The sequence below is a fragment of the Ammospiza nelsoni genome, chromosome 1, assembly GCF_027579445.1.
Source record: "Ammospiza nelsoni isolate bAmmNel1 chromosome 1, bAmmNel1.pri, whole genome shotgun sequence".
NCBI lineage: Eukaryota > Metazoa > Chordata > Aves > Passeriformes > Passerellidae > Ammospiza > Ammospiza nelsoni.
The window spans coordinates 33448341-33472526 of NC_080633.1; the positions used below are offsets into that span (position 1 = coordinate 33448341).

The 24186-nt window shown below is 39.6% G+C and overlaps 1 protein-coding gene across 1 annotated transcript; it reads right to left on the reverse strand.

Annotated features, from left to right (window-relative positions):
- Nucleotides 1–778: 778 nt before the first annotated feature.
- Nucleotides 779–12881, reverse strand: SPMIP4 (sperm microtubule inner protein 4; the record flags this gene model as incomplete). The annotated part of the gene is given in 8 exon segments (XM_059490133.1): nt 779–966; nt 1117–1168; nt 1604–1620; nt 3798–3893; nt 3896–3917; nt 6380–6387; nt 6497–6681; nt 12808–12881. Coding segments are annotated over 8 exon segments (642 nt in total), but the record flags the coding sequence as incomplete, so codon positions are not given.
- Nucleotides 12882–24186: the final 11305 nt, after the last annotated feature.

Genomic DNA, 24186 nt, shown 5'->3' on the forward strand with positions numbered 1-24186 from the left:
GGAGAGAGTAGAGTGTGAAACACAGGCCACAATAGTCTGATATAGGAATGTGTGTTGGGAGAGGCCGGTCAGCCTTAGAGCTGGAGACTTTGGGAATGTTCTGTGCACAGAGACACCATGGCTCATAAGAATCATGTTTGTCCCCATGTGTGTGTGTGCAGCAGTGCTGTCTTTGTTGGCATTTGACCCTCTGCAGAGTAGCAGAGGATCCTTTTCAGGTGGAAGTTTGCTGTTTGGGAGGGCCTGCAAAGGGCCTTACTGGGGCAGTGACGCTGGTCCCCAGCTGTTGTTGGCAACTGTGTCATGGCTCCTTTCAAAAATGGAAGCAGCCTCTATTCTGATCCTCCTCTTTCAGCCTCTTCTGATCCTCAGCTATTCCTGAAGCTCCATGCTGTGAACATTAAAAATCATCTTGTCATACCCACCCTAAGTTTATTCCCAGTCCGACTGTAATGCTCATTTATTAATCCATTTGGCCTTTAATGAACCAACTCTTTCCAAACTAGTGTTTTTCCCACTAATGTGTTTCTCTAGAGTAGTCATATTTTCATGGCCTCTAGCTCAAGCTTTTCTAGTGTTCTAAAATGGTCTGCACATGTCCTGGGCTACTCTAATTGCTCTTCTCTTTACTGTTTGAATTTATTATGGTTCCCTGGGAAAGGCCAGACAATTTGTATTGAAGTTCTTTTTATTTGTTACTCCATTTTTAAAAAAAATTGTCAATTAAAGAAATAAAAAAATTATTGAAACCATAGTTCTTGTGTCTTTTTCAGTAGTGTTATCTGTGAGGATTTTCTCTCTCTCCTTTTAGAGAATCATGTACATGTTTTTGTGCTGCTGTCATAGAGAGGGAATGCTGCAGCTCCATCAGCCCTGTCTGGAGCTGGGGAACTTCACAGCTGGGGATCCATTCAGGCAGTGTTATCTCTCTTGGCCCATCCTCTGGTCTCCATGCAGGCAGACATGCTTCTTGATGGCAAAGTCTGTGCAACAAAATTCCACTTTCTTCATGCTTAACAGCCAGTGGCAAGCTTGGCTTACTTAGGCTAACTGGGTTTTTCAATATTGTATGTTGATCCAAATATCTGGGCTTGAAGTCTTCATAGGAAAGTGAACATGCAGATTTTGGAAGGGCTTCAAATTTGGGCCTTCCTGAAAGCTGCCACCTCTACAATGCCTCTTTTTGCAACATCAGTGATTTTCAGAAGGTGGTTTATTGTGGGGCTTGAATCAAGATAAGGAACTTTCTGGTAGCATCTCTGAGACAGAGTGTCCTGCTCTTGGCTGACATCCCATTTCTGGTCTGTGCTTTCTGTCACTTTGCACTGCTGACCTAGGCTGGCTGCTCTTTTTATTTCACTCAGCTTTGTGCCTTAGTAGCTGGTGACAACAGTGGGAATGCTGAGTACAGGTGAAGGCTTCTGAAGGAGTATTGTTTTGCAGAATTGATTAATGGGGATGTTCACCTTGAAGTAAGCATGCAGTTCACCCCTCAGGAGGTGTCACTTGTGACAGACCAGCAGAAGTGTTTCTGTATGAAGAACGTAGCAGGATTTATACTGCCATCTATGTCTCTTAGCAGGGACTGCTTATTTTAGCAGACCATTGACCCTGACTGCCCTGAAAAGGCACAGTTAGAGGTCACTCAGTAAAGAGAAACAGCCCAGACCTTCACTACTGCTCTGTCTTATAGGGAACTCAGAGTCACTCTTTATACTTTGGAGAACTAAATATTCTTTTCCACCCTGGTGCATAAGATATAAATGGGTATAAATGTCTTGTGCTTTTTTCTTTCTTCTATAAGCATCTGTCTTCTCAAATGAGTGATCGTGTAAATGGTGACTTGAATTAGTGTGTTTTTAAGTTCTTTTAGGAGCAGCTGCAGGTGGTTTTTAGGATGCTCACTTGCATGTGACTTTTTAGCTTTCTCAACCACAATTTGATCCACTGCTCACATACTGTTAACCTTTATCAATCCTTTACATTGTTGAGGCTTTAGATGCTGGTGCAGAGCCAAAGGAACTGTTCAAACATAAAGTACATTTGAGTCCCATGGCCAAAGAATGAACTTCAGCAGTTACTGTGCTGAACAATGTCAGTGTTTGATATTCAACATATGTATGCTTTAGGTAGATGAGTGTTGTTCAGGTAAATCACCATGGCCCAGGATAGGCCTCTGCCAATCACACTTTGGAAGCCAGAGGGCAATAAAACTGCTCAGTTTTGAATTATGTAAGGTGCTGGTCTGGATTTTCATTTCCAGAGACAAACTGTTGAAAGTGTTCTTTGAAGTCATAAAGCAAGCCATTTTTTTTTCCTTCATCACACTGAAAAAAAAGTTAGACATCTTTTCCATTTCAGGTACAGAGATTCAATTATCAGAAATTTGTAAATGCATCCGAAAATGTAAAATGTAAATCAGAAGGGATTTCCTTACTTGGATTTGTTTTAATCCAATAGAAGAAAAGCAGGACAATCTGGGAACTTCTTATCCAGGGCCATTTGGGACTATAACTAAGAAAATGACAGCATCTTACTTAGTTGCCCTGCTTTATGTAAGTCCATGCAGTTTGAATCTGGAAGTGTGTTCTGGTGTAGTTCACCCTAGGACAAGGTGCTATAAAGCCAGCAGAGCAGGAATGTGCTCCTTCTGTTTTACCTGCAGAATTGCTTAGTCAGTTACAATTGCTTAGAGCTGCAATCAATCAGAACTGTGTCTATAAAGCCATCACAAGTAATGAGGCGTTAGCAAAACAACTCTCAACTTGATTTGCTCTGCTTATATACCACATTATGCCCTGCTTGCATGAGTAACATTTAATGCAGATAATATCTTTTCACTTTTATACAGGTCACAGAGAATATAAAAAGTGTTGAAGACAACAAACACAGTTTTTCAATACTGTTTTATACATCCTTAAGAGTAAATCTTGGCATTAAAATAGAATTTGCCAGTGTTATTGATGCACCCTGGAGGAAGAAAGGCAAATCACTCATGGGAATGGAATCATAGAAACTCTGCCAAACTTGAACTGGTATGGTTAGTAAGGAAGCAATAGTCTGCAATGGTAATAAGTCACTTATCAAACACATAATGCAATAAGGATAGTAAATTGGTGAGTTCAGTCAGGCTGTCCTGATTGTCCCCATTCACATGACAGCTGCCAGCTCATTTTATGGACACTGTTACACATACTGCTCAAGGCTAAAGGTCTTTTGAATTTCTGTTGTGTGTTGGTGCCGACTTAAAAGAGTAAGATAAAAAGTAAGCAGATAATCACAGTAACTTCCCCTTCTGCAAACCCCAAAGAAGCCATTAATCCATTCTGTCAGCCTGCTGTGTCAGGACTGATTTAGTATTCTGAACTTTTGCCTCTGCTTTGGAGTGAGCTTTGCCCTGTGCTTAAGTATTGTCAAAGAGAAGGCTTAGTTCTGTCAGCTGATTCTGATAATACTCCTGCCAGTATTACTTGTGGTGGAAGTGTGAGATTCTTAGCAAATTCAGTATTTATTAGTTCTCCACCTAGTTGTTCAGCCAATCTGCAAACTGCTTTTATATAAGGAAATATATTGGAACTCTTCCTAAACAGAGACATGTTTTATTGTCACACATTTTTATGGGTTAGGAAAATAAGGACTAATGCACAATCCCCCTGAAAAGCCTCAGATAATTTACAGTTTATGTGTCCTTTGTTACTAAATGACAAAAAATCAGTGTCTTTGAGTAATTTAGGGCCTAAAAATTTGTGGTCTCACATTGCTATCCCAACTAAATTAATTTAATAAAAATTGCTTACCTGTGAAGACCTGACTGTATGTTGTGATCTTCAGAGCCCTTTCAGTGTTTTGTAGCATATTGGTTATAATTGGAGAAAAGTTATATTTGAGCTCTTTAAAATGGGGTTAGGGGCCACTATCTTTGGATAATGTTTAGATTTGGATAATATATTTGACCATTTTCTTCTTCAAACTTGGAAAGCCAAAGGATAAGAAGAAACAGCTAAGGTGCAAAATAAATATGTGTGCTGTATGGGGAAGACTATTTTAAAGACTTGAAATAAGCTGTGGTAACCCTCCTCTCCCTCAGTTATTTGTTTAGCAAATGCTAATAAAATTTAAATCTGGTGGGAGGAAAATATATTTGCTGCAGTATTAGTACTCAACTGGAAGTTTCAACAGGTATGTACTTGTGCTGAACTTGGGTCAAATAACTTGGAATCCAAGTTCTCATGGTAGTCACATATGGTAGGCAGGGAAAGCTTTGTAAGCTTTTTTTGTCGTAGTCACAGTTATAAACTGCCTTAAAATGAACTGCCTGTTGTTTCCATTGCCACATCTGTAAACAGTGTGTGCATGGAGCAGAATGACAGATGGATCTGCATTTTTAGCTGTAGATGAATGCTCACTATAAAGACAGCTGTGATGGTGGGAGAGGTGCTTTCTGTGAGCTGCTGCTAATGTCTCTTTTGCCTTTGGAAACTGGGCTGATGGATGTGCAAACAGAGCTCACTCTTTTGGTACAAAATCAGCAAGATTAGACCAGATAAGCTATTTTATCAGCATCAGTTAACCCAATGATGTGTGATGAAGTCTTAGTGGAAGTACTCTACATGATCATCTGCAGCACTAGATCTGGAAATCTAATTGTCTCAGGCGAAGAGGTGGTGACAGGCAGCTGAGAGCTCGATCTTATACCAGAAAAAAGCTGCCTTTGCAGAAGGCCACCTTGCCATTGCCAACTGCAGGATCTCTGGGTTGATTCACACACCAGCAGGGAAGGTTCTTATTTCATTTTCTGTGCATGATTTTACAAACAGGAACAGCAGACTCTAAAACTTATTGAATTGTGATGCTCATTCTGAATTCCTAATGTCACCATCAGGAATAACTAAGTTTTTCTAGATGTCTTTTAAAAATGAAACTGCAATGGAATTAGTTCCAACCCTGTTTCTGTCACTGTTTTTTCTTTCTCCAGTCCTTCTGCCTCTTGTTCCCTTATTTACCTCACAGTGATGCTGCCAGCATTAATTACATAATAGATATTATGAGTTTAAAGGAGAGATGTGGAAAAGACCCAAAGCTTTTAAGCACAATCAACTGTTCGTAAAAGTCACCAGGCTGTTGTCTGGGTTATCTGTATTTAACCAGGGATTTCTCCTTCGGCCATGAGAACTGGAGTGTCCCAGTCTCTGAGAAAGTCAAAACATAGGGAGGGAACAGCAAATGAAATTAAACTATTTCCCTAGTGCCCATGGTAACTGTCCCCTTAGCTGATAATTCTGAACCTGTTAAACGTTGCTGGAAATAGATTTTGGTCTCTGATGATCCTCCTGTTGTGCAAAAATAGGCTTTGTAAATCCACCTCCACACGATTAGTGTTTCTTAAATTGACCAGTGATCAGTGAAAACTGACTAAAAATTACTACTACTAGCATTACATATTCTATGGCAGGATTTTGGTTTTGGATGGACAAATACTTCACTAAAAATCACTCATATACCTAATTATATAAATAACAGTACAGCATTGTACTGACTGGGAATGGCAGCTAATTAATGCAAATTGACCTCCCACTTAACATTATCAGCTTTTACTTTCCTGAAAAGCTTCTTATCCACGCCAGCATGTGCTTTTTGTGTTTCAAACCGTTGCTGTCAAACCTTTCCTGACAAGCACTGCCATGGCACACAGAGGTGCTGGCTTTTTCCTGTCCCAAATTCCCCCTAACCCTGTGCAGTCAGTAGCTGCCAAGTGCTCCTCATCAGTTCACAAAGATGATCTTTGAAGTCTTCTGAAACATAGTACCTGTCAGTTAAGAACAATAATTTCATGCCCTTTTCCTCTAATATTTGATGTAAAACACTCTCAGGGTAAGATGCTGCTGGGGTTAAAAACAAGCACCTCATGATGACTTTCATAGTGTTCTGCAAATGGTGAATGTCCAGGGTTTCGTCTCAGGCTTCATAAGGGATAGGAAGAATTGTTTTTTCTCTCTGGATCTTGTTCTACTCTTTGTGTAGTGATAAAATGTTTTAAATCATTCAGCTCTTGTTCCATGGGTATTTCTGTTGACCCCAATGCAGGTGGCAGGCATGACTTTGGCTCAAAAAATGCTACTTTTGTGTCCCACTGATGATTTTTTTCTTTCATTTTTCTTTCCCTGTTTTGAACTGTGGAGAGTTAGTTGTCTGGCAGAAGATATCAGACACACGAAGAGATCCATCAGCTTTTGTGCGGAATGGGAGCTGTGCTAATAGCTCTCTTGGCTTCTGTGGCTACAAGGGGCCACAAATTGCTTTTATTCTCAGTGCTGAGACATCCTCCATTGAGACTGCAACTATCAGCACATACAGCTTTATTTTAGGCCAAACTGCTTACCTTGACCACTGGTGTAGTCAGATTCTGTTAAACTTCAGCAGAAATGAGTCCCAGCTGCCATAGTGGTTTTAGGTAAGTTTCAAGAATAAAGGGTAAACCAGTGGAGTTCTCTCTTGCCTCTGGTCTTCCTCAGAACAACCAGGTCAAAAGTCTTGCTAGAGATACTGGGATAGAAAGATTGATGACTGCTTGAATTGACCCCAGTGTCTCAACCCTCAAGTGATCTGAAGTTTGGGAACATGGTGCACCTAGAAATGTGTGTAGGGTAGGGGTAAGAGGGGGAAAATGGCAGGCACAATGATCTTGGGTTAGTTTAAGTTGTCAGGAAGAAGGACAGAAAGAAAGAAAATTTCCTTATATCACATTTCACTGAGCTTTGGATTAAATATAACACTTTGCAAAAACGGGGAGAGATGTGAGAATCAAAAAGGTGATATCTTAGTTTTTTAATCCCCTTTTTCTCGCACCCTGCAAGCAAGAATTCCCAATGATGCTGCCCTTGCAGCTTTTTTACATGATCAATCATACTGATTCTCATTTACTTTTATGTGGCTTAAGGGAATTTAAGATTCTTGCACAGCTCCAATTAATAGTAACTGAGTTTGTGCTTGTGTAATCAAAACTTGCCTCTAAGATGACATTTATTTCTGTGAGGAAGGAGGATAAAGCTAAGCTGGAGATTTTATGGGATACTGAGAACTGGCATTTCATGGAGCGCCCATGTTCCTGTGGCTGTTCTTTTCAGCTATAAATTTTTAATGATAGAAATTTAAGACTTAATAAAATCAGGAGTATCATGAAATCTGAGGAAAACTAATGTGGCAGTTTATTCCAGTAAGAAAGAGCAGGCTGTTAAATGAATCCCTGTTTGGATTCATTTAACTTTAGCACCACTGCATACAGCAGCTTGCTGAGAGCAAACACCTCCCCCCAGCTGCTGTGTAAAGCAAAGTCATGGTCTTGTACAGGAGCCAGATTAATTCAGTTTCTGGAACTGTGTGTCATGACATAACGAGGTCTCACCAAGCTGGACTTTTCTGAGGCTTCTCTCTCATAAATCTGCTTTATGAGAGAGAAGTTGTGCTTTGTAGGTGCTCTTAGACACTTCAACTCACATCAGGTAAAGAAGCCATGAACAACACAGCCAAGAAAACCCAGTTAACCCATAGGCAAGTCAGTGAGATCACTATTTGTTAGGAGAGTGTGTGTGCTAAGTAAACAGTGCTAATCTTCTAAACCTAATCTTTGCATGCTTTGTTCAATAGAGAGATTTTTGTGCTTTATAGTGTTGCTGCTGCTTATTGCCAAGGAACATGCACTGTGCAATTATGACTGAGAACAACAACTTGCCCTTTTATTTCATTAAGGAAAGGTAAGATACAGGTAAAATGTACCTAGGCAAAGTGTCTGGTGGTTTGGGAAGCCTGTGTAAGGGAAGAATTATCTGAAGTGACCCACTGTCATTTGCATCTCCCACCCTTTATCTGAATCGGTGCAGTCAATATACGTCAGGGACAAATCAATGTGTAAGCAGTGCAGGCAGTGTTCTTACTCACACTATTCATTACATGAGGAATGTTTTGTGTTGCCGGGTGCCAAAGACTGAAAAGACATCAGGAACATGTAATGTGTGGAATGTCTTTTTAAAACAGAGTGAAGGAATAAAAAATCTATCTCCTTAGACTTTTGTGTAATAAGCTCTATATTAGTTAACAATGGTATGTGCTATTAGTACAAAAATAATTTTTAAAAAATTCCTTTTATCATTAATGCAAAACAAAAATCATACCCTGTTTATACTTGCAGAGAAATTACCTCTTCATACTATGCTAATACATTATTTATATTTTACCTTGGAGACTTATTTATTTCAAGGCAAGCAAAGAAACCCACTAACTTTAAAGGGCAAGAATTTAATCACTAAGCCTAGCTAAGAGTCTCTTGACAATTTTACCAAGTCAGAAAACATCTAAGGTTGAAAAAGTAATTATTTGCTTAATGGTTCTTTTTGGTATAATAAAAAATAAAACAAATGCCTGAAGTACTACTGGGCTAATCTAAGTAGTTCACCTAGAGCTCCAAAATTTTGTGTATTTCATAAGAAAGGCTTATCTTCCAGGCCTTGCTTCAAAGGGTATTTATTGTAAATGGGTAGGAGATGTTGTCAGATGAGAGCCCTTTTTAAAGCTTTATTATTTGTATATTGTCACACAATGTTTTTTCAAAAGCTGTGTACCAAAACCTGCATATTGCTAAAACCCCTTCTTTTCCTCAATGAGAAGAGTGATGTCCCAGATTAATTTCCAAGCAGGAGGTGATGGTAACTTCAAGGCTCCTCCCCTTCCTCATCTTGAGGACATAGAACAGTTGGGATGTTAATCAGCCCTGCAGGAATTCTTTCATTTCAGCCTTAGCAGTTCCTGCAGGGGCTCTATCCTCCCATGGCTGGGGTTTGTTCAGTAGCCTGGTTAATGACATAGCTGTGGCATAGGAGCTGCACCCAAGCTCTCTCCATGTCATCTGTGACTCAGGGTGCAGCTGGGCCACTCCATCACTGAATTGATCTCTATAAAAATAAGCGTTGCAGAGTTACAAAGAGGAAATAAGTCCCTTCACAAAAAAGAGTTTAAATACAGTCGTGTGCTTATTTCTTTCCATACTAACACGGGTGTTTTAAAGATAAACTTCAACTGCCTGATCAATTTTATTCACACATTCTGATACAAGATACACAAGTCATGCACTTCATTGTGAAATCTGTGCTGTGATGCTCTGGGACTCACTGCAATCAACATGAGGTGTGATATCTCACAAATTGCTGTGCCAGCATAACTCATGCTTCAGCTGAGCTGAACAAAAGATCTGCTTTTAATGTGTGGTGCTACAAAGATAACAGGACTTAAAGTGTTGAATTCTGGCAACCATTTGTATATTGTTGCATTTATAACAAACTGGGACTCTGATTCGAAGTTCACATCTGTCTTCATAATGGAAGCCTTTATAGAAATGCCATACTTTATAAAAATGCCATGCAGACCAGCAATCTCTGAAAGTTTATTCCACAGATAGTTCCAGTTGATTTTCCATTTATTTCTACTGTATATCTACCAGTGCTGTAGATATGTAGAATACTTCTTAGTATTTCTATTCAATTTACATTCTGTTACAGCTGTATTATGGTAACAGAATGAGAATTGAAAACAAATGCTAGGAAGTGTTTTCAATTTCCGTTTTGTTGTGTTGCAGTGTGACTTGCTACATTTTTCACTGCAATAATTGGACATAGTGCTGATACACATACACATAAATAACGACAGTCAATTTGCTTTGAGCTCTGGCATGGCAGAACTACTTAACTACCATTGTATATCACTTTTCATTTTAACATCTAAACTTAAGATAGCAATAAAATAAGGATGAACATGCATTTTCATGACTGCCATGATTTAGAGAAGGTTTCTGAGCTCAGCTTGTAACAGCCAGCAAAGTTTTGCATTTTTAAGGGTATATGGTTGTTCTGAATATTTGTTATATTTTTAAAACTCATACTCATACTGTGGCCTGAAGCCACCCAGAATGGAAGGCAGAAGAGAAAGAGGAAAGGTAGAGCTTTTTCTGGAAAGTAAGCAAGATATTAGCAGTTTTTAAAATTTAGCACTGTTTTCACTGGAGTTCTATTAGACTTTTGCTTTTAGTGGAGTCTGCCACTATCACAGAAGAAAAGTTGGTCAGTATTATATCATCTGCCCCTTTATGTTCAGTCTACAGAGCATATGGAGTTTGTCCAGTGAAAAGAAGTCAAGGCTCGTGGTGGCAGGATTTATGCTCCCAGTTTGGAAAGGCCCAGAAAAAAATCCAGGGAGTTGTGCAGATGAGCACCATCCCATTTCCCTAGCAATGAGTGGACTATGAGCACTCTTCAATCACTTTTTTATAAAGTAGGCATAAATCAAGTTTCACATGAGAGGGAATATCCTTATGGACGCTCTGGCTTCTGCACAGTAGTTCTGCAGCTTCCCTCGTGATGGCAGAGCTTTAAGTGGAGAGAGGCACTTGTGCAGTGATAGTAATAAGAGAGACATTGGAACCTGTGTGACCTTCATGAGGGTGTCCCACTTAGTGCTACTTTCCTACTCTCTGACACATGCTAGGGGCCTCTAAAAATCTGTTTCTTTTCTCAAGTGTGGTTTTGGCCTGAAAGGGATGCAGCGTGGGCAGCCTCATGACCTTCACCTTCTTTTCTAGATCAGGCCAGAGAACATTTTGCTTCTCTTTCCTGTTGCTTTCCCATGTATTCTGTAAATTATTAAGAGAATCAGATGCATCACTCCTGCCAATTTTAACAGAAAGGAAGTTACAAGTAGAGAATAAATTGTTTCAAGTGTATAAATTGCCTTTCTCTACAGCCTTTTATTCTTGCATAGGGAGGCAATCACTTATCTTGCCTAACCTTAAATCCTGCTTGGTCAGGAATCTGCAGATCTGGGAACCACCATGGGTCAAGGAGCTGGGAGACAGCCAGAGGAATGTGAATACTTTGTGGCCTGATAAACAGCAAAACCATATTAAAACCCACAAAGCAAAAAAAAAAAAAAAAAAAAAAAACCCCAAAAAAACCACCACCACCCCAAAAAACCCTGCCACCAACCCAAAAAGCTTAACAAAACTATTTTCATTCATTGTATGCTGTCACTAAACCTACTGGAAGCCGTATTGCTGTGGCTTGTCTGTGGGAGGACAGCTGCTAATGGTCTAGCCTGATGCGTGTGTGTATAACTAAGGCTCTTGGCAGAAGCTGAAACCTGTTTTTCATCACCTTTCTTAATTTTTGTGGTCTTGTTTGTTGTGAATCTGAGGACCCATTACACCTATAGAAGTGAAGAGGCAACTCCTTTTGTCCAGTGCCTTTGACTGGGAGGGCATGTGTGAGTGACCCACTGGCAGTGCACTGAGCAAAGCCCATCTGCAGCCAGTCAGTGACTGATTCCCGTGTGCAAAACTGCACAAGGATAGATAGTGCTCATCTTTAAGGCAAGGGCATTGCTGGTCCATGAAAGTGTAAAGAGTTATTGGAAATACCTTGTAATTAGTTTCCCACAAAAGACAGTAATGGCTCAAAGGAGACCTCACAGGCTATAAGGTAAATAAACTGGGTGTTAATAGCTCCCAGGTAGGTCTGCTTAGCACCACTCAGAGTGCATTTTTCAGGAAAGGTTCCATGTGGCTGTCACCATTTAATAGTTTCTGATGGCAAGAAGAATATTTGCTCTGAAAGACCTTGGACTATGAACGTGGAAGAGTTTTTGTGTGTGGGTTTTACTTTTTCCTTTCAAGGATATATTCTTTCCTCCAATTTAAAGGTCTTTTTTTAAAGACCAAGAAAAAAGAACATTATATGGAAATAAAATGCTTAAACTAGGACGAATGAAAATATTTTTAGAGACCCAGCATATTTCAGGTTAAGATGTGAGTGCATAATAACAGAGAAAACATTTTAATGATCTACTGATCAAACATTCAGAGTCCAAGGTTATGTACTTTTCAGTGTGTACGGGGGCAGAATTTGACCTACTCCTGTAAAATCTCCTTCCTCCTTATACAGCTGACACAAGGGCACAGAGTCACAGCAGTCCCTGGTTGCTTCCTGCTAAGGAAGAAAATCCCTGGAAAGGTGCTGGGATCTCTCAGCCTGTGTCCCTGGATGACCCATTCAGGCGAGCGCCTGTCATGAGGAATGCACCTCACAGCCCTCTACAGTTAACTGTGAAATCATCACAGAATTATTCTCAGGTTTCTAATATACTCATCTATACTGATAGAAGAGGTTGTTTATTTTCTCTTTTTGAAGAATTTACATCTATGCTTCAAACTACCTTAATCTAAAATCCGCATAGTTTGATCAAGTGTTTTGCTGGTGCCATCAAGTGGCAAAATGTTGGATTGCAAAAGTACCATAGCACCCAAATTGACTCAAATACCTCTTGAACAGGACCAATGAGGAAAATAATCCCTGGCAAGCCTCCTCTAAAAATACATATGTATAAATATGTATGAGAAAAATGGACTGAAATACATATGGTGTCATGATTACTTCATGTACTTCAGTCAGATCTGGATTTTAACAAGTGGAAAGGCTAATATTTTTGAGTATTACTAGTTGATAAATATAGGCAACCTGTAAAGCAAACTCAGAGATCCTTGTTGAAGAGCTACTTGAACTGAAGTGGCACAATGCCACTGAATTTCTGTGTTTGCTGTCCTCTGTTACTAGCTAATCTCTTTTTACAGAACATGGCCCTTTGATTTCATAGCATAGCTGCACTTCATATGATCACAGTAGACTGAATATTCAGTTTGCTGCTGTATTCTCTAACTTCACAATCTGGTTAACTGAAAATTTAAACTTAAAGTTCATCATTCATACACACATCCCTTTTTTTTTTTTTTTTGCCAGCTGAGTGACATCATGGTATTGTTCAGTAGGAAGGCCTCTGTGCAAAGGAAACACATAAATTTATAAAGCTTATGCTCTATTTCCTTGTAAAATCCAAATAAATTGGTATGTTTTTGTCTTGATTTCTCAGGGGACTGCTAGTATCAAAACTCATAGATGCTTCCAGTGTGGAAATTATCCTGTGTTTCAAAATCTACATCATGCAGGGCTGGATTTTGAGGAGTGCTGAGCACCCATGCCTGACTTAAAAATTTCTGAGAATGCTGAGCTTTTCCCCCTGTTAAAACCTGGCTCTTACATTTCCTTACCACACACACCTAACACTCAACAAGACCTATGGGAATGCCTCAAATAGGTACAGGCTCCAACTTTTTACCCTAAAATGAGTTATTTCTACACTCTTGGGATCACTTTCAGGTCCTCCTGATGCCAAAGGGCTCACAGAATCCAGCCAAGCTGCATGGTGCTTTTCACTGACAAGAGTCTGAAAACAGCTCCACACCAAAAAACAAAACCAACAACAGAGAGCAAATGAGAGTGTGAAAAGGATGGAAATGCAGGTGGAAAGATCAGCCACAGTCAGTAAGATTTTCCTGGCATTAGAAAAAGCCTTACATTTTAATTAATTCTCACTGTGGATACTTCCTGACGTTTTATTTACAAATTCTATTATAAGCATGAGTATATTTAAGCTTCTTATATTTTCTCCACTGAAATTTGTGCCAGTACTATGAGAAGCACAAACATGAAAATATTTCATTTGAATCTTGCCCACTTCAGCTTTTTACACTGTAATTATTTGCACTAGACTAAGCTTTTAATTAATATCTAGCCTGTATCTCTGGTATGTTTGGAGATAGTGAAACTGATGCTATTGGGGTTACTGTAGCCCTGTTGCTTGCCTGTTTTCTGTGTTTTACAGAAACTAAGTATGGAGGAAAGGCTACACTCCTTGGCCCCTGAGTAGCACCTTCAGATTTTAGGTACCTGTGTATGCTTTGAGCAACTCTCCTGCAGTAACATTTTACTGTGAGAGTTGTCCAAAACCAGCAAATGGATGTCATTATCATAGATGTAGTATCTATGAAGTAGCTACTAACATGAAATAGCTTGCTAACCTCCCTTTCTGACTGCTACATTGGTTTTCTGAGATGGGACATGTAGTTGCAATGACTCATTTGCTTTCTCATGAGGTTCTATGCCTGAGTTGGCCAAAATCTCTCCTGGCTTGCAGTGTGAGTGTAGGAATGGGGAGACATAGACTACATGCCACCTGGGCAATTTCCACCTTGTGGAATAGGAATGGCTTTTTTCTGGACCTCTTCTTTTCTTCCAAATGGGATTCACTTTGCTTGATTAGGGGCGCTACACTAGTGTGCCTGGCCAAAAAATAATCCAAGAGATTGCATATTCAGAAAAGACAAACACAAGAGCAATGAAAATTCTTGTTTCAAGCTCATCCTTGCACCTGTCCTATCACTGTGGCATCACAGCATCTTGCCATGGTTCTGGGATGGAAGTCCCATCAGCATTATTTAACAAATACAAGTGCTGGACTCTCCCCTGGGATGGGGTAACTCTGCTTATAGGAACAGATTGGGTGATGAGAGGCTGGAGAGCAGCCCTGGGGAAAGAGGTCTGGTGTTTGGGTTGATGGCAAGCTGAAGATGAGTCAACAGTGTGCCCTGGCAGCTGAAAGGGTCAGCTGTACCCTGGGGTGCCTCAGCAGAGCACAGTGAGCCAGGTGAGGGAAGTGACTGGGAAGTGACTCCTGCCCTGCTCTGCCCTGGTGCAGCCTCACCTCGAGCGCTCTGAGCTGGTTTGGGCGCCTTAGTGGAAGAAGCACATCAAACTGTCAGAGTGTGTCCAGAGGAGGGGACCAAGATGGTGAAAGGTCTCAAGGGCAAGATGTTGTACAGGAGGCAGCTGAGGTCACTGGGTTTGTTCAGCTGGGAGAAGAGAAGGTGAAGGGTGATCTCCACAAAGTCTGTATCTTCCTCAAGGGAGGCAGAGGTGATGATCTCCTCTCTCTGGTGACCAGAAATAATAGGATGTGAGAGAATGGCATGAAGGTCCATCAGGGAAAGTTCAGGATAGATATTTGGAGAAGGTTCTCCACTGTGTGGGTGACCAGTCACTGGAACAGAGACCCCAGGGGAGTGATTTTTTTTCCTCAGTGAGAGGAAGAAAGAAGGCGATAGATGTGTGCAGCATGTGCATCTTGCAGTGTTATTGAGTATCAGATGCCAACACATGCATACCTGCACTCTCAGCAGCATATGGACAGCAAATATATGCAATAGCACAGATGGAAGCTTTAGCATCTAATTCCCACTGATTTCAGAATTTGTAATTTATGCCTTGAAAACTTACCCTCTCCATCTCTAGAGAGGGGTGAGAATGTTACTTTTTAGTAGCTAAGTTCAGACTGAAGGAATGCTGTGTTAGGCACTCTCACAGATGTGCTAGAGGCTAAGGATACTCTGAATATTTCCATACATTGGTGTCATTTGACGCCGAGCAGTTTGATGTTTATGGTGAACCAAAACAAGAATATGATGTGCCATAGACTATCAGAAAACTTTTCTGTTTCTCAATTTCTGAAGGAAGTCAAGCATTCACTTAGAAGTTCTGTCTAAAATTTTGCCCCTCATCTGAAAGTGGTCAGGCAGATGCCAAGTCACCTGTGTGGCTGTGATGTTTGCATTCATTAGGCCAGCTCTCACTGGAAACATTAATAAACCGTTCCTGGTGGCTGCTCTCTATAGCTACCAAGCTGCAGAGCAACCACTTTACCTTGGACATAAAAGAGAAGCATTGCCCACAGAGGTCTGATCATCTAGTCAGTTCAAACAGGACTGGGTAAAACTTAAAGTATTTACAAGTCTCCTTCTCCCAAATAAACATTTATAGCCAATGGTGATCTAGTGACATTTGAGATCTCAACACACATTAAAAAATGTCTCAGCCCAGAGATTATCAAAAAAGGGCTAAGGTGAACATATTTTTAAAGTGTCTGTCATGAACAATCCTTAAGAGTCTCAGCACTATAGACAATGATTTAATAGAAGCTATTAGGATTTTTAACTTCCACAATAGTAGATTTATTCTGAATTCTGACAGACTTTCTGGCTCTTTTCTTCTGAGAAAAAACCCACACCACCAAAAATATAATGTTCTGGGATCCCAATATCAGTTTGCTAGTGCTTTCTTTATTATGAAAAAGTTGCATTTTTCCCTTCAGGATTGTTTTGTATGTCATGTGGATGTCAAACCAGAGTGTAAGAATACAGTGTCTTAAATTATGAGCTTGTGAAGGCCTCCAGTAATTGTTTTGATCAGTGCGTGAGGCGAACACATCTGAGGGTGTGTGCTGCCAACAGCTTCCAGCAGATCTTGCAAGGAGAGTTCTTATTCATACTGGCACTTTAATTCAGGACTCTGCTTTTGACATGAATCTCCCAATGGTCTCTGTTTTGCAGTACCTTGGTCTTGGTGTACATTAACTGGGTTCCTTATGGATGTATTTATCTGAAAGCTGTGTTCCAGAAATATTCCAGGAAGGTACCACAGCCACAAATGTACCCTTAACCCAAAGTAAAGAGCATCTGAAATGTATTTTTTCGGCACCTCAGATCCTCAGCACCCGCTGTCTCACTCTACACATCTTCTCCTGTAGCCCACAATACATGCCAGGTGTTCATGTCACTGAGCAACATACAGATCTGGAATTAATTTAATTTTTTTTAGAGTGGGATGGTCTGAATTTGTTTTTATTAGCTGCTTCCAATAAACCTATAAATACTTAGCTGCTTCCAATAAACCTATAAATAACTATACACATAATCTTAGGATATCAATGCTGAATCTATCTGATGATAGGGTAAAATACATAGGATACCTTCTTTGTGTGTATATATATATATATATATATATATATATATATATATATATATATACACAGCCAAGCATTATTCAAATATATGTACATGCTTCTGGTTATTCAGTGGCACAGTCTAGCCATGCAAATGTTGGTAGCAAATGCTCCAGTCCAAGAAAAAATTGTAATAAAATTAATGGATTAATTATTTTAAATGCTGAGAACAAGTGTCTTATTTATTTATTTATTTATTTATTTATTTATTTATTTGTATTTATGTGACTAGGAAAAAATGTAACATTTTAAAAACATATGATATTGTAAAACATGCAGCCATCTTCTTTTCAGGTATGGATTGGGGAGTTCATGTGTGTGTTTAAACTAGCAGAAAAATGTAGTTTATGATGTGTGTTACAATACAGATTTTCATGGTCACAGAGAAAAGAATGTTACAGCCTTGCTATGTGTATTTAATGTTTGGGTTTCAGAATTGGGTCTAACATAGTTGTCATCTGAAAGGTGCCTTGCTGTTGCATTGCTTAATTTTTCCTTTTTCTGGGTATCCTGTGTAGCTAACATGATTCCTTCCTGGATATTCATTAAAATTTAAATCAGGCCTGTAATACAGTAAACTTCCAAACCTATTAATAGTTGAAGGAGTGCAGATGGAAATTCACCAAATTCCTGCAATACAAGGAATACCACAAAAACTTGCCTCAGGGCAGATATGTAAGTGGGAGGCATCAAGACACAGCTTGACAAGTGTTAGAATTCAATAATATCAAAGTATTCTGACTGAAATTCAGATGTTGGATAGGAGACATTACAAATATAGAAAGAATTTATCAATTGTAGTAAATCAGAAGCCTGCCAGAAAGATGGAAACTAGGACCTGATTTTGCTAACAATAGAGAGAAAATCTCATATGAAAGAACATTGGAGGACTTGAGGTTCACTCTGGAATCCATGATGTACGGAAAAAATACAAATTTAGATTGAAAAAAAAAAAATGTCATGAGTGTCAAGCAGCATGGAAGTTCAGCTTTCCAGACCTTTAAAAATTGCAGGAATTCTGCCATATCCTGCCCCCCAGCTATTAGTATAATTGAGCCTGTAAAATGCAGTCAAAACACATTGATTCCTAAAACTTCCTGATTACATGCTGATGATTACAAAAGCTAAATGCAAGCTTCCTTTAATTTTAAATTTTAATTTAAAAGTTTATTTCAGTAATTCTCAGTCAAACTGTAATCTAGGGGGAAAAAAAAGGTTTAAAACAGGAGTAGATACCATGATAAATGTTGGCGATTGATTTGTCAAATATGCTCATTTTTTCAAATTAGAAATAAATGCAATGTATGTGTTCATTTTATTCTTTATGAAAATTATTTCAGGAGATTTTGAATGCTAAAACCACAGTATAGTTATTTTAGCAGTCCTCTTTTCAGCAGTAATGAACATATTTCCTGGGGGACTGACAGACTATTGCACAAAGTAGAAGATACTCTGTTTCATTAAAGCAAAAAGAAAAAAGTGTGTCTTGCCAGAAAAACATAACCATGAGAAAATGCTTTCAGTAACAGCAAATTGATATCAAATACTTCTAATGGAATAATTTTCCTTTACAAGTTCTGCTCTTACCTGTCTTGAGATAGTCGGACAAGCAAGGAATTTGGAATGGAGTTAGTGCTACATTCAAATTGAAGGTTCTTGATAGGACCTCAGGTTTCTAATTTTCTTGGTAGTGTTGGGGCAGGTTATGCAGTAGCAGGTTATCATGTTTCATATTTGAACTTTTAGGGGAAGATGCAGGATAAAATACCAAATACCAGAGAATTTGTTGCTGCATCTGAATACCAAGGAGAAAACAGATGAGCTCTGCCTAATTCTGGCAAGTGTCTACAGGAAACAGTACTTGCTTTTACAACTGCTACTGGTTATTTGTACCAGGTTACAAAATAAACAGAAAAACAACATGAAAGAAGCAGATTAAAGAGGTGTGATACTATTGTTTTGTGTTACTGATGAACAGAAGCTGGAAATAAACTTTCAAGTAGGAGCATAAAGTTTGGACTCGCACAGAAAAGGACTTCTGCAGAGGAAGTCTTGCTTGGTGAATTCAGTTTCACTGTGAAGTTCCAGTCCCACTCTGAAAAGGACTTTAAACCCATGATACATTTAATAGAAAATACCTTTTTCCTAAACTGCCATGGTTTTTGTCTCTACATCTGTGCTTAGGGGAAATGATTCAGTCCTCCTTTCACTTGAACAAATTTGTATTTCAACGCTGGTTGATCAGCTGATTGTGAGGAGAGGAGCTGTACTAGGTCAGTGTAAACCCCTGAGCTCTCCAGAGCTCCATGCAGGCATTTATATCTAAACAAGGTGCCTCTGCTTTGAGCTGCTCTCTTGTGCAAGACAAAAGCACCAGGACTTTTACTTTCTATCAGATGAAGCTTTGGTTCACAGTGACAAAAAGTCTTCTCCAAGGAGAAGACAAAAAGACAAAAAACCACCATCAGTTTCTTAGACAAAGTAGACAAAGAAGCACTACTGCTTCCTTTCCCATCCACCAAGAGCCTGCAGAGCATTCCCTTGTATCTGTGCCTGCTTCTTCTGGGCGCTCCTGGGGAAGCCCTCAGGAACCTGTTTGCTCCATTACAAACTCAGTGTGGAATAATGGCTAGATCAGTTCACAAAGGGAAGCACTGAATTCACTCTGCTTTCCACACACTGTGACAAGACTCCTTTTGACTAAAAAACAATGGCTCATCATGTGAAGAAGGCTGAGAGGCCTTGGTTTTACATCCTTACATTTTGAGGTGTACTTTTAAGACTTCTGTGTTGCTCTGCACTAATGATCTGCTAGATTTTGGATATGGACCTTAAAATGGGAAGAAGAGTCTGAGAAGAGTCTCAAGGAGAAAAGAGCAATTCATATTCATCTGACTGGTAGGTTTGCCATCCTGACTTTGGCAAAGCTTTGACAGAAAGGATATTTTAAACAAGTCCTCTTCTTCTCTGGCATATGTCAGTAAAATGGAAAGGATTTTGCTTTGCCTTATTAAAATAAGGAACTAATTCGAAAGTATTTGAAATATGTCATTCTTCCAGGATGTCTGAGAGTTTCAGCCATATGTTTTTGAAGGAAAGAAGTTGATGTAGCATATTCAAATGAAAAAACCTAAGCTAATTCTATCATGCTGGCAATTTATAGAGTATTGGGTAGGTCTAATATGGTGTCTATATGAACACTGTGGGTATCTTACATTGATGACTCACATTCAAGTAACTGGCTTGCAATGAAACAAATGTTCTGAGTTGTTGATCCATAATCTGCAAGTGGGCAAGAAACAGAAATCAGACTTTCCTTCTAGCAGAACTGCTGTGGTTCTGCTAAAACTTGCAATGCTATGTACTTCTGACTCCATATTGTTCCGACCCCAGTGGAATTTCCTTTTCCCCCAGTTTTATTAGCCTGTTTCAGAAACTTATTTCTGGCTGCCAGAATTACAGATGGAGCCTGTGACTAGCAGATTTTTTGCCCCCTGCCTGTTGCACATATAGGAAGGTCCCACATTTCATGGGTTCTCTTTGTAACTCCATGCAATGAGGCAGGGATCTGTGCCATCAATTTTACTTCATCAGTCTCCTAGCATTCAGCTGTCATCCATAGCACCAGATCATGATTCGACTGCACTCAACTTCAGGCTTCAACCCATCTGCAGTCTTACCCAGCACACCAGCACCAGGACCCCTTAATCACCACAATCCACCCTCCCTCATCAAAAGGGTTCATATAGGACATATATATCCTATGTCCCTGCAGCTGCACTAGTCCAAACCCACCATTTAAATCATAAAATTTGCCTTCAGCTCCAGAAAATTAGTTCCTGCACAGCACTTCCAGGTGGCTGGCTTGGAGACCTCAAAGTTGCAGTCACTGACACCTCCCTTTAAGAGCAGGACCCAGACCAAGGGTCAGGACATCCCTAAGAACAGTGCTCTGCTCTCTGGACACAGTCCAATGCATGCAGAGGAGCCCACACTGTCTGTCCAGCTCTGTTCCCTGGAAAATGGCCCCAGTTCCTTGGCAGAAGAATCCAAGGGGATTTTAGCACAGTAACCAGTCACAAGTCCTTATTGAGCCAGGGGAAATCACCCACAAAGGAAATCAGAAGTTTCCAGGATGATGTCTCTCCAAAGCAGGAGCCACCATCATACACATTGCAGCCCCAGAGCTTTCAGAAATCCATGATCAAGAGAATGAATTATCTCACTGGGAGGCTTTGCTGAGGAAAACTCCCAGTGGGAAGAACTAAGAAGGTATAGGAAAATGATACATGATTATTTTGAAAAATGACACCAAAGTAAAAATTTATTTCTAAATGTAACAAATATTGTGCTTACAGAACCCTAAAGAAAAATTATTCCAACACATTCACAGTATTTGGAGATCAGTTCCTCTCTACCCAACCATTATTGTCTCTCTTTGGAAGAAAAGCCTTAATAGGAAACTGTAGGGCTGAACTCTGAGCTAAGCTTATCTTCTTATTCAGTGCACTGTGACTGTGCTTTGGTCTGTGTTCTGGCAGTGTTTGACATCGCAGCAAGAGGGTTTTGGGGAGCAGCACCCAGGATGAGGCAGCTGGTGATGCCAGCAGGGGTTTAACTGTTGAATGGGGTGGAAGGATGTTAGAGCACACCTGGGAGCTGGGATCCCACACACATGTAGGTCATGTGCAGTTTTACCTCTCCTGAATAAAGCAACAAATACAGCCACAAACCAAGACACTTTGTTACAGAAAATTTGATTGGGAAGAATTTAATGAAGTCATGTGGATGTTTGTACAATTCTTGATAAATTGGCTGAGCCTAGTGGATTTCAAGTAAGGCAGGCAGCACAGCAGCAAGACTTCCATGAAGTGCCAGTTTTTTATTCCTATTCCTGGAGATACCAATATTCTTTGCTAAGATCTTGTGGGATGTTCACACCATCCTTTAAAACAGTTGGAGCTGGCCACCACTGGTGCAGTTTGGATTCTGGTTAAGTTGGCTTGCTGGATGTTTTTACCTTCCTGTGTTTGACAGACATGGTGATAGATTTTGATCTGTTTTACTTCCTTCTGCTGACCTTTTCTCTCAATATGTTTTTGGGTTTTTTTGGTTTGGCTTGAATTGACAGCAAAACAAATGGATGCATTTGAAAAGAGTGGTTTTTTCTGTCATTTTTTCTCACCAGTGAGAGCAAAACTAGCTGGAGGTCCTACTTTTCTTGGAAAAGCAGTGTGAAAAAAGCTGGAAGCATGTATTTTGGCAAGTGATAGTACATAAATAGCTTTTCTGAATACCTATTAAATGCACCATTGTATTATTAATAACCAGTTGAGCCAATAATTGGTTTATTATGATTTTAAACCACTGATTTGTTTTTAACCTGGATGGCTTGGCCATCATATTAAAGTGAACTAAGCTTTAATGTGTGTGCCATGTGCAAGTGTACAGCTATGTCAGTGATTTCCAGAGTTCACAAGTTTAAAATATTCTAAAAAAATTATTATTTCAGTATGTCTTTTTCATGCTCTATCTTACTCTAGAGCTGAATGTTTGGAAACAGCAAAATATTCTCAGCAGAATATTTTCCTTCATTTCATTAATTACTCAACTGTTGAAAAATGTCTGTTATTTCCTTCCAGAAATATACTATGGAAGAATTAGAGTTGTGGTTTTAGGATACAATGGGAATGGGCTGCCTCAACTGTTATTACAGAGGGTGTGCTGACTGGAAGAAAAAGGCTTAGGACATCAGTTCTACACCCTGAATCTTTACACAAAAAGGACATCCCCCACATGTAAATCTATCAGTACCTTAGTTGTGTGTTTCACTGGCACCTGTATTTCCCCATTACTGAATTTCTTTGGGAAAAAACTAACTGGGAGGATGAAGGTCCTTGATATATCTCTTTATAGCTCCCTAACCAGGCTACAGTGGGTGTCCTGTGCTGATGGAGCAATGGTGTCAGGGAAAGATGGATATCACAAAATCACAGAATGCTTGAGGTGGGAGGGGACTTCTCATGGTCACCTGGTGCAGCCCCTGCCCAGGCAAGGCAACCTAAATCAGGCTGCCTATGACCATGTTTCCAAGAAGGGATCTATCAGCCCCTCTCTGGGCTCAGGCTAAGTGCTTCCCTGTGTTCAGATGGACCATCCCATGTTTCAGTTGATGCCCATCCCCTCTGGTCTTCTCACTGGGCACAATGAAAAGAGCCTGGCTCCCTCTTCTTCTGCAACCTCCCTTCAGGTGTTTGTACACATTGATGAGATCCTTCCTGAGCCTTTCTTCTCCAGCATGCACAGTTCCTGTTCAGCCTTCCGTCATATGAGAAATGTTCTAGACCTTTCATTAATCTAGTGGCCTTTCACAGATCCAAAAAGAGCCAAAGCAAGCTGTTTATTGAAGTGAGAAATTATACATATTCTTATCCCTAAGCTGGTGTTAAATGGAAAAAACTTAGAAAGAATTGATAGGCAGATTAATACACACTGAAACAAATTATCTCTTCAGGCTTTGTGTCAAATGCCACTGTAATTTCTTTTTAAAAATTCTATTTGTTCTAGGAATGGTTATTAAAAGACAGAAAGTTGACATGACTTGTTAAAGTTTAACAAGATAGATTTTGTAAAGCTAATGCTGTAGTTTCCATTTTTCTAACTCCTCCAGGAGTTTGCCGCGCTAATTTACATCCCAGGTTCTATAAGGGAACACACGATTCTCCCCAAAATCAGGCTTTACAGGGAATGTTATTTCTGCCCTCTCGTGGCCAAAGACCATTTTACAGTTTTGCATCGATGTGAATTCCAGACTTGAATCTCATTTCCATAATTGCAAATTGCTTTTACTTTAGAGAACAGACATATGTTTTGTATCTCTGAGTCAATTTTCCTGTATAAAATGTATTTGTGTGTATCTTTCATTTGAATAAAATAGTTGATTATTTAGATTTCAAACGAATTACATAAAATTTTTCTAGTTTATGTTATGACCCAGAATATGAAGCTTGCATGTTACATGAAAGAGTCTGAACAAGAAATTTCGTAGCACACATGTAACAGCATATAATCCAATAGTGATTTAAGAGAAAAGTATTATATAAAAAAATAGATTATTCACTGTCAAATAATATTAACAAATGAGAATATTTTGTTTGTTACATGCTGGGAAATGGGGAAAAAGCCCACGACTTTATACATTACCTGCGAACTTTTTTCCTATGTGCTCCTTTTCAGTCGGCCCAAATTACTGACTGGAATTACCAAATAGCCTCATCTTGGTGATTTCTGGGTTAACTAAGAAAATCACTACTGTACATGTTGTGCAAGTACCAAACTGTGCACCATCTGCACTTAGCAGCAGAGGGAAATAAGACCTAGAAAGAATTCATCACTAGTTACACATTTAAGATGGGGGTG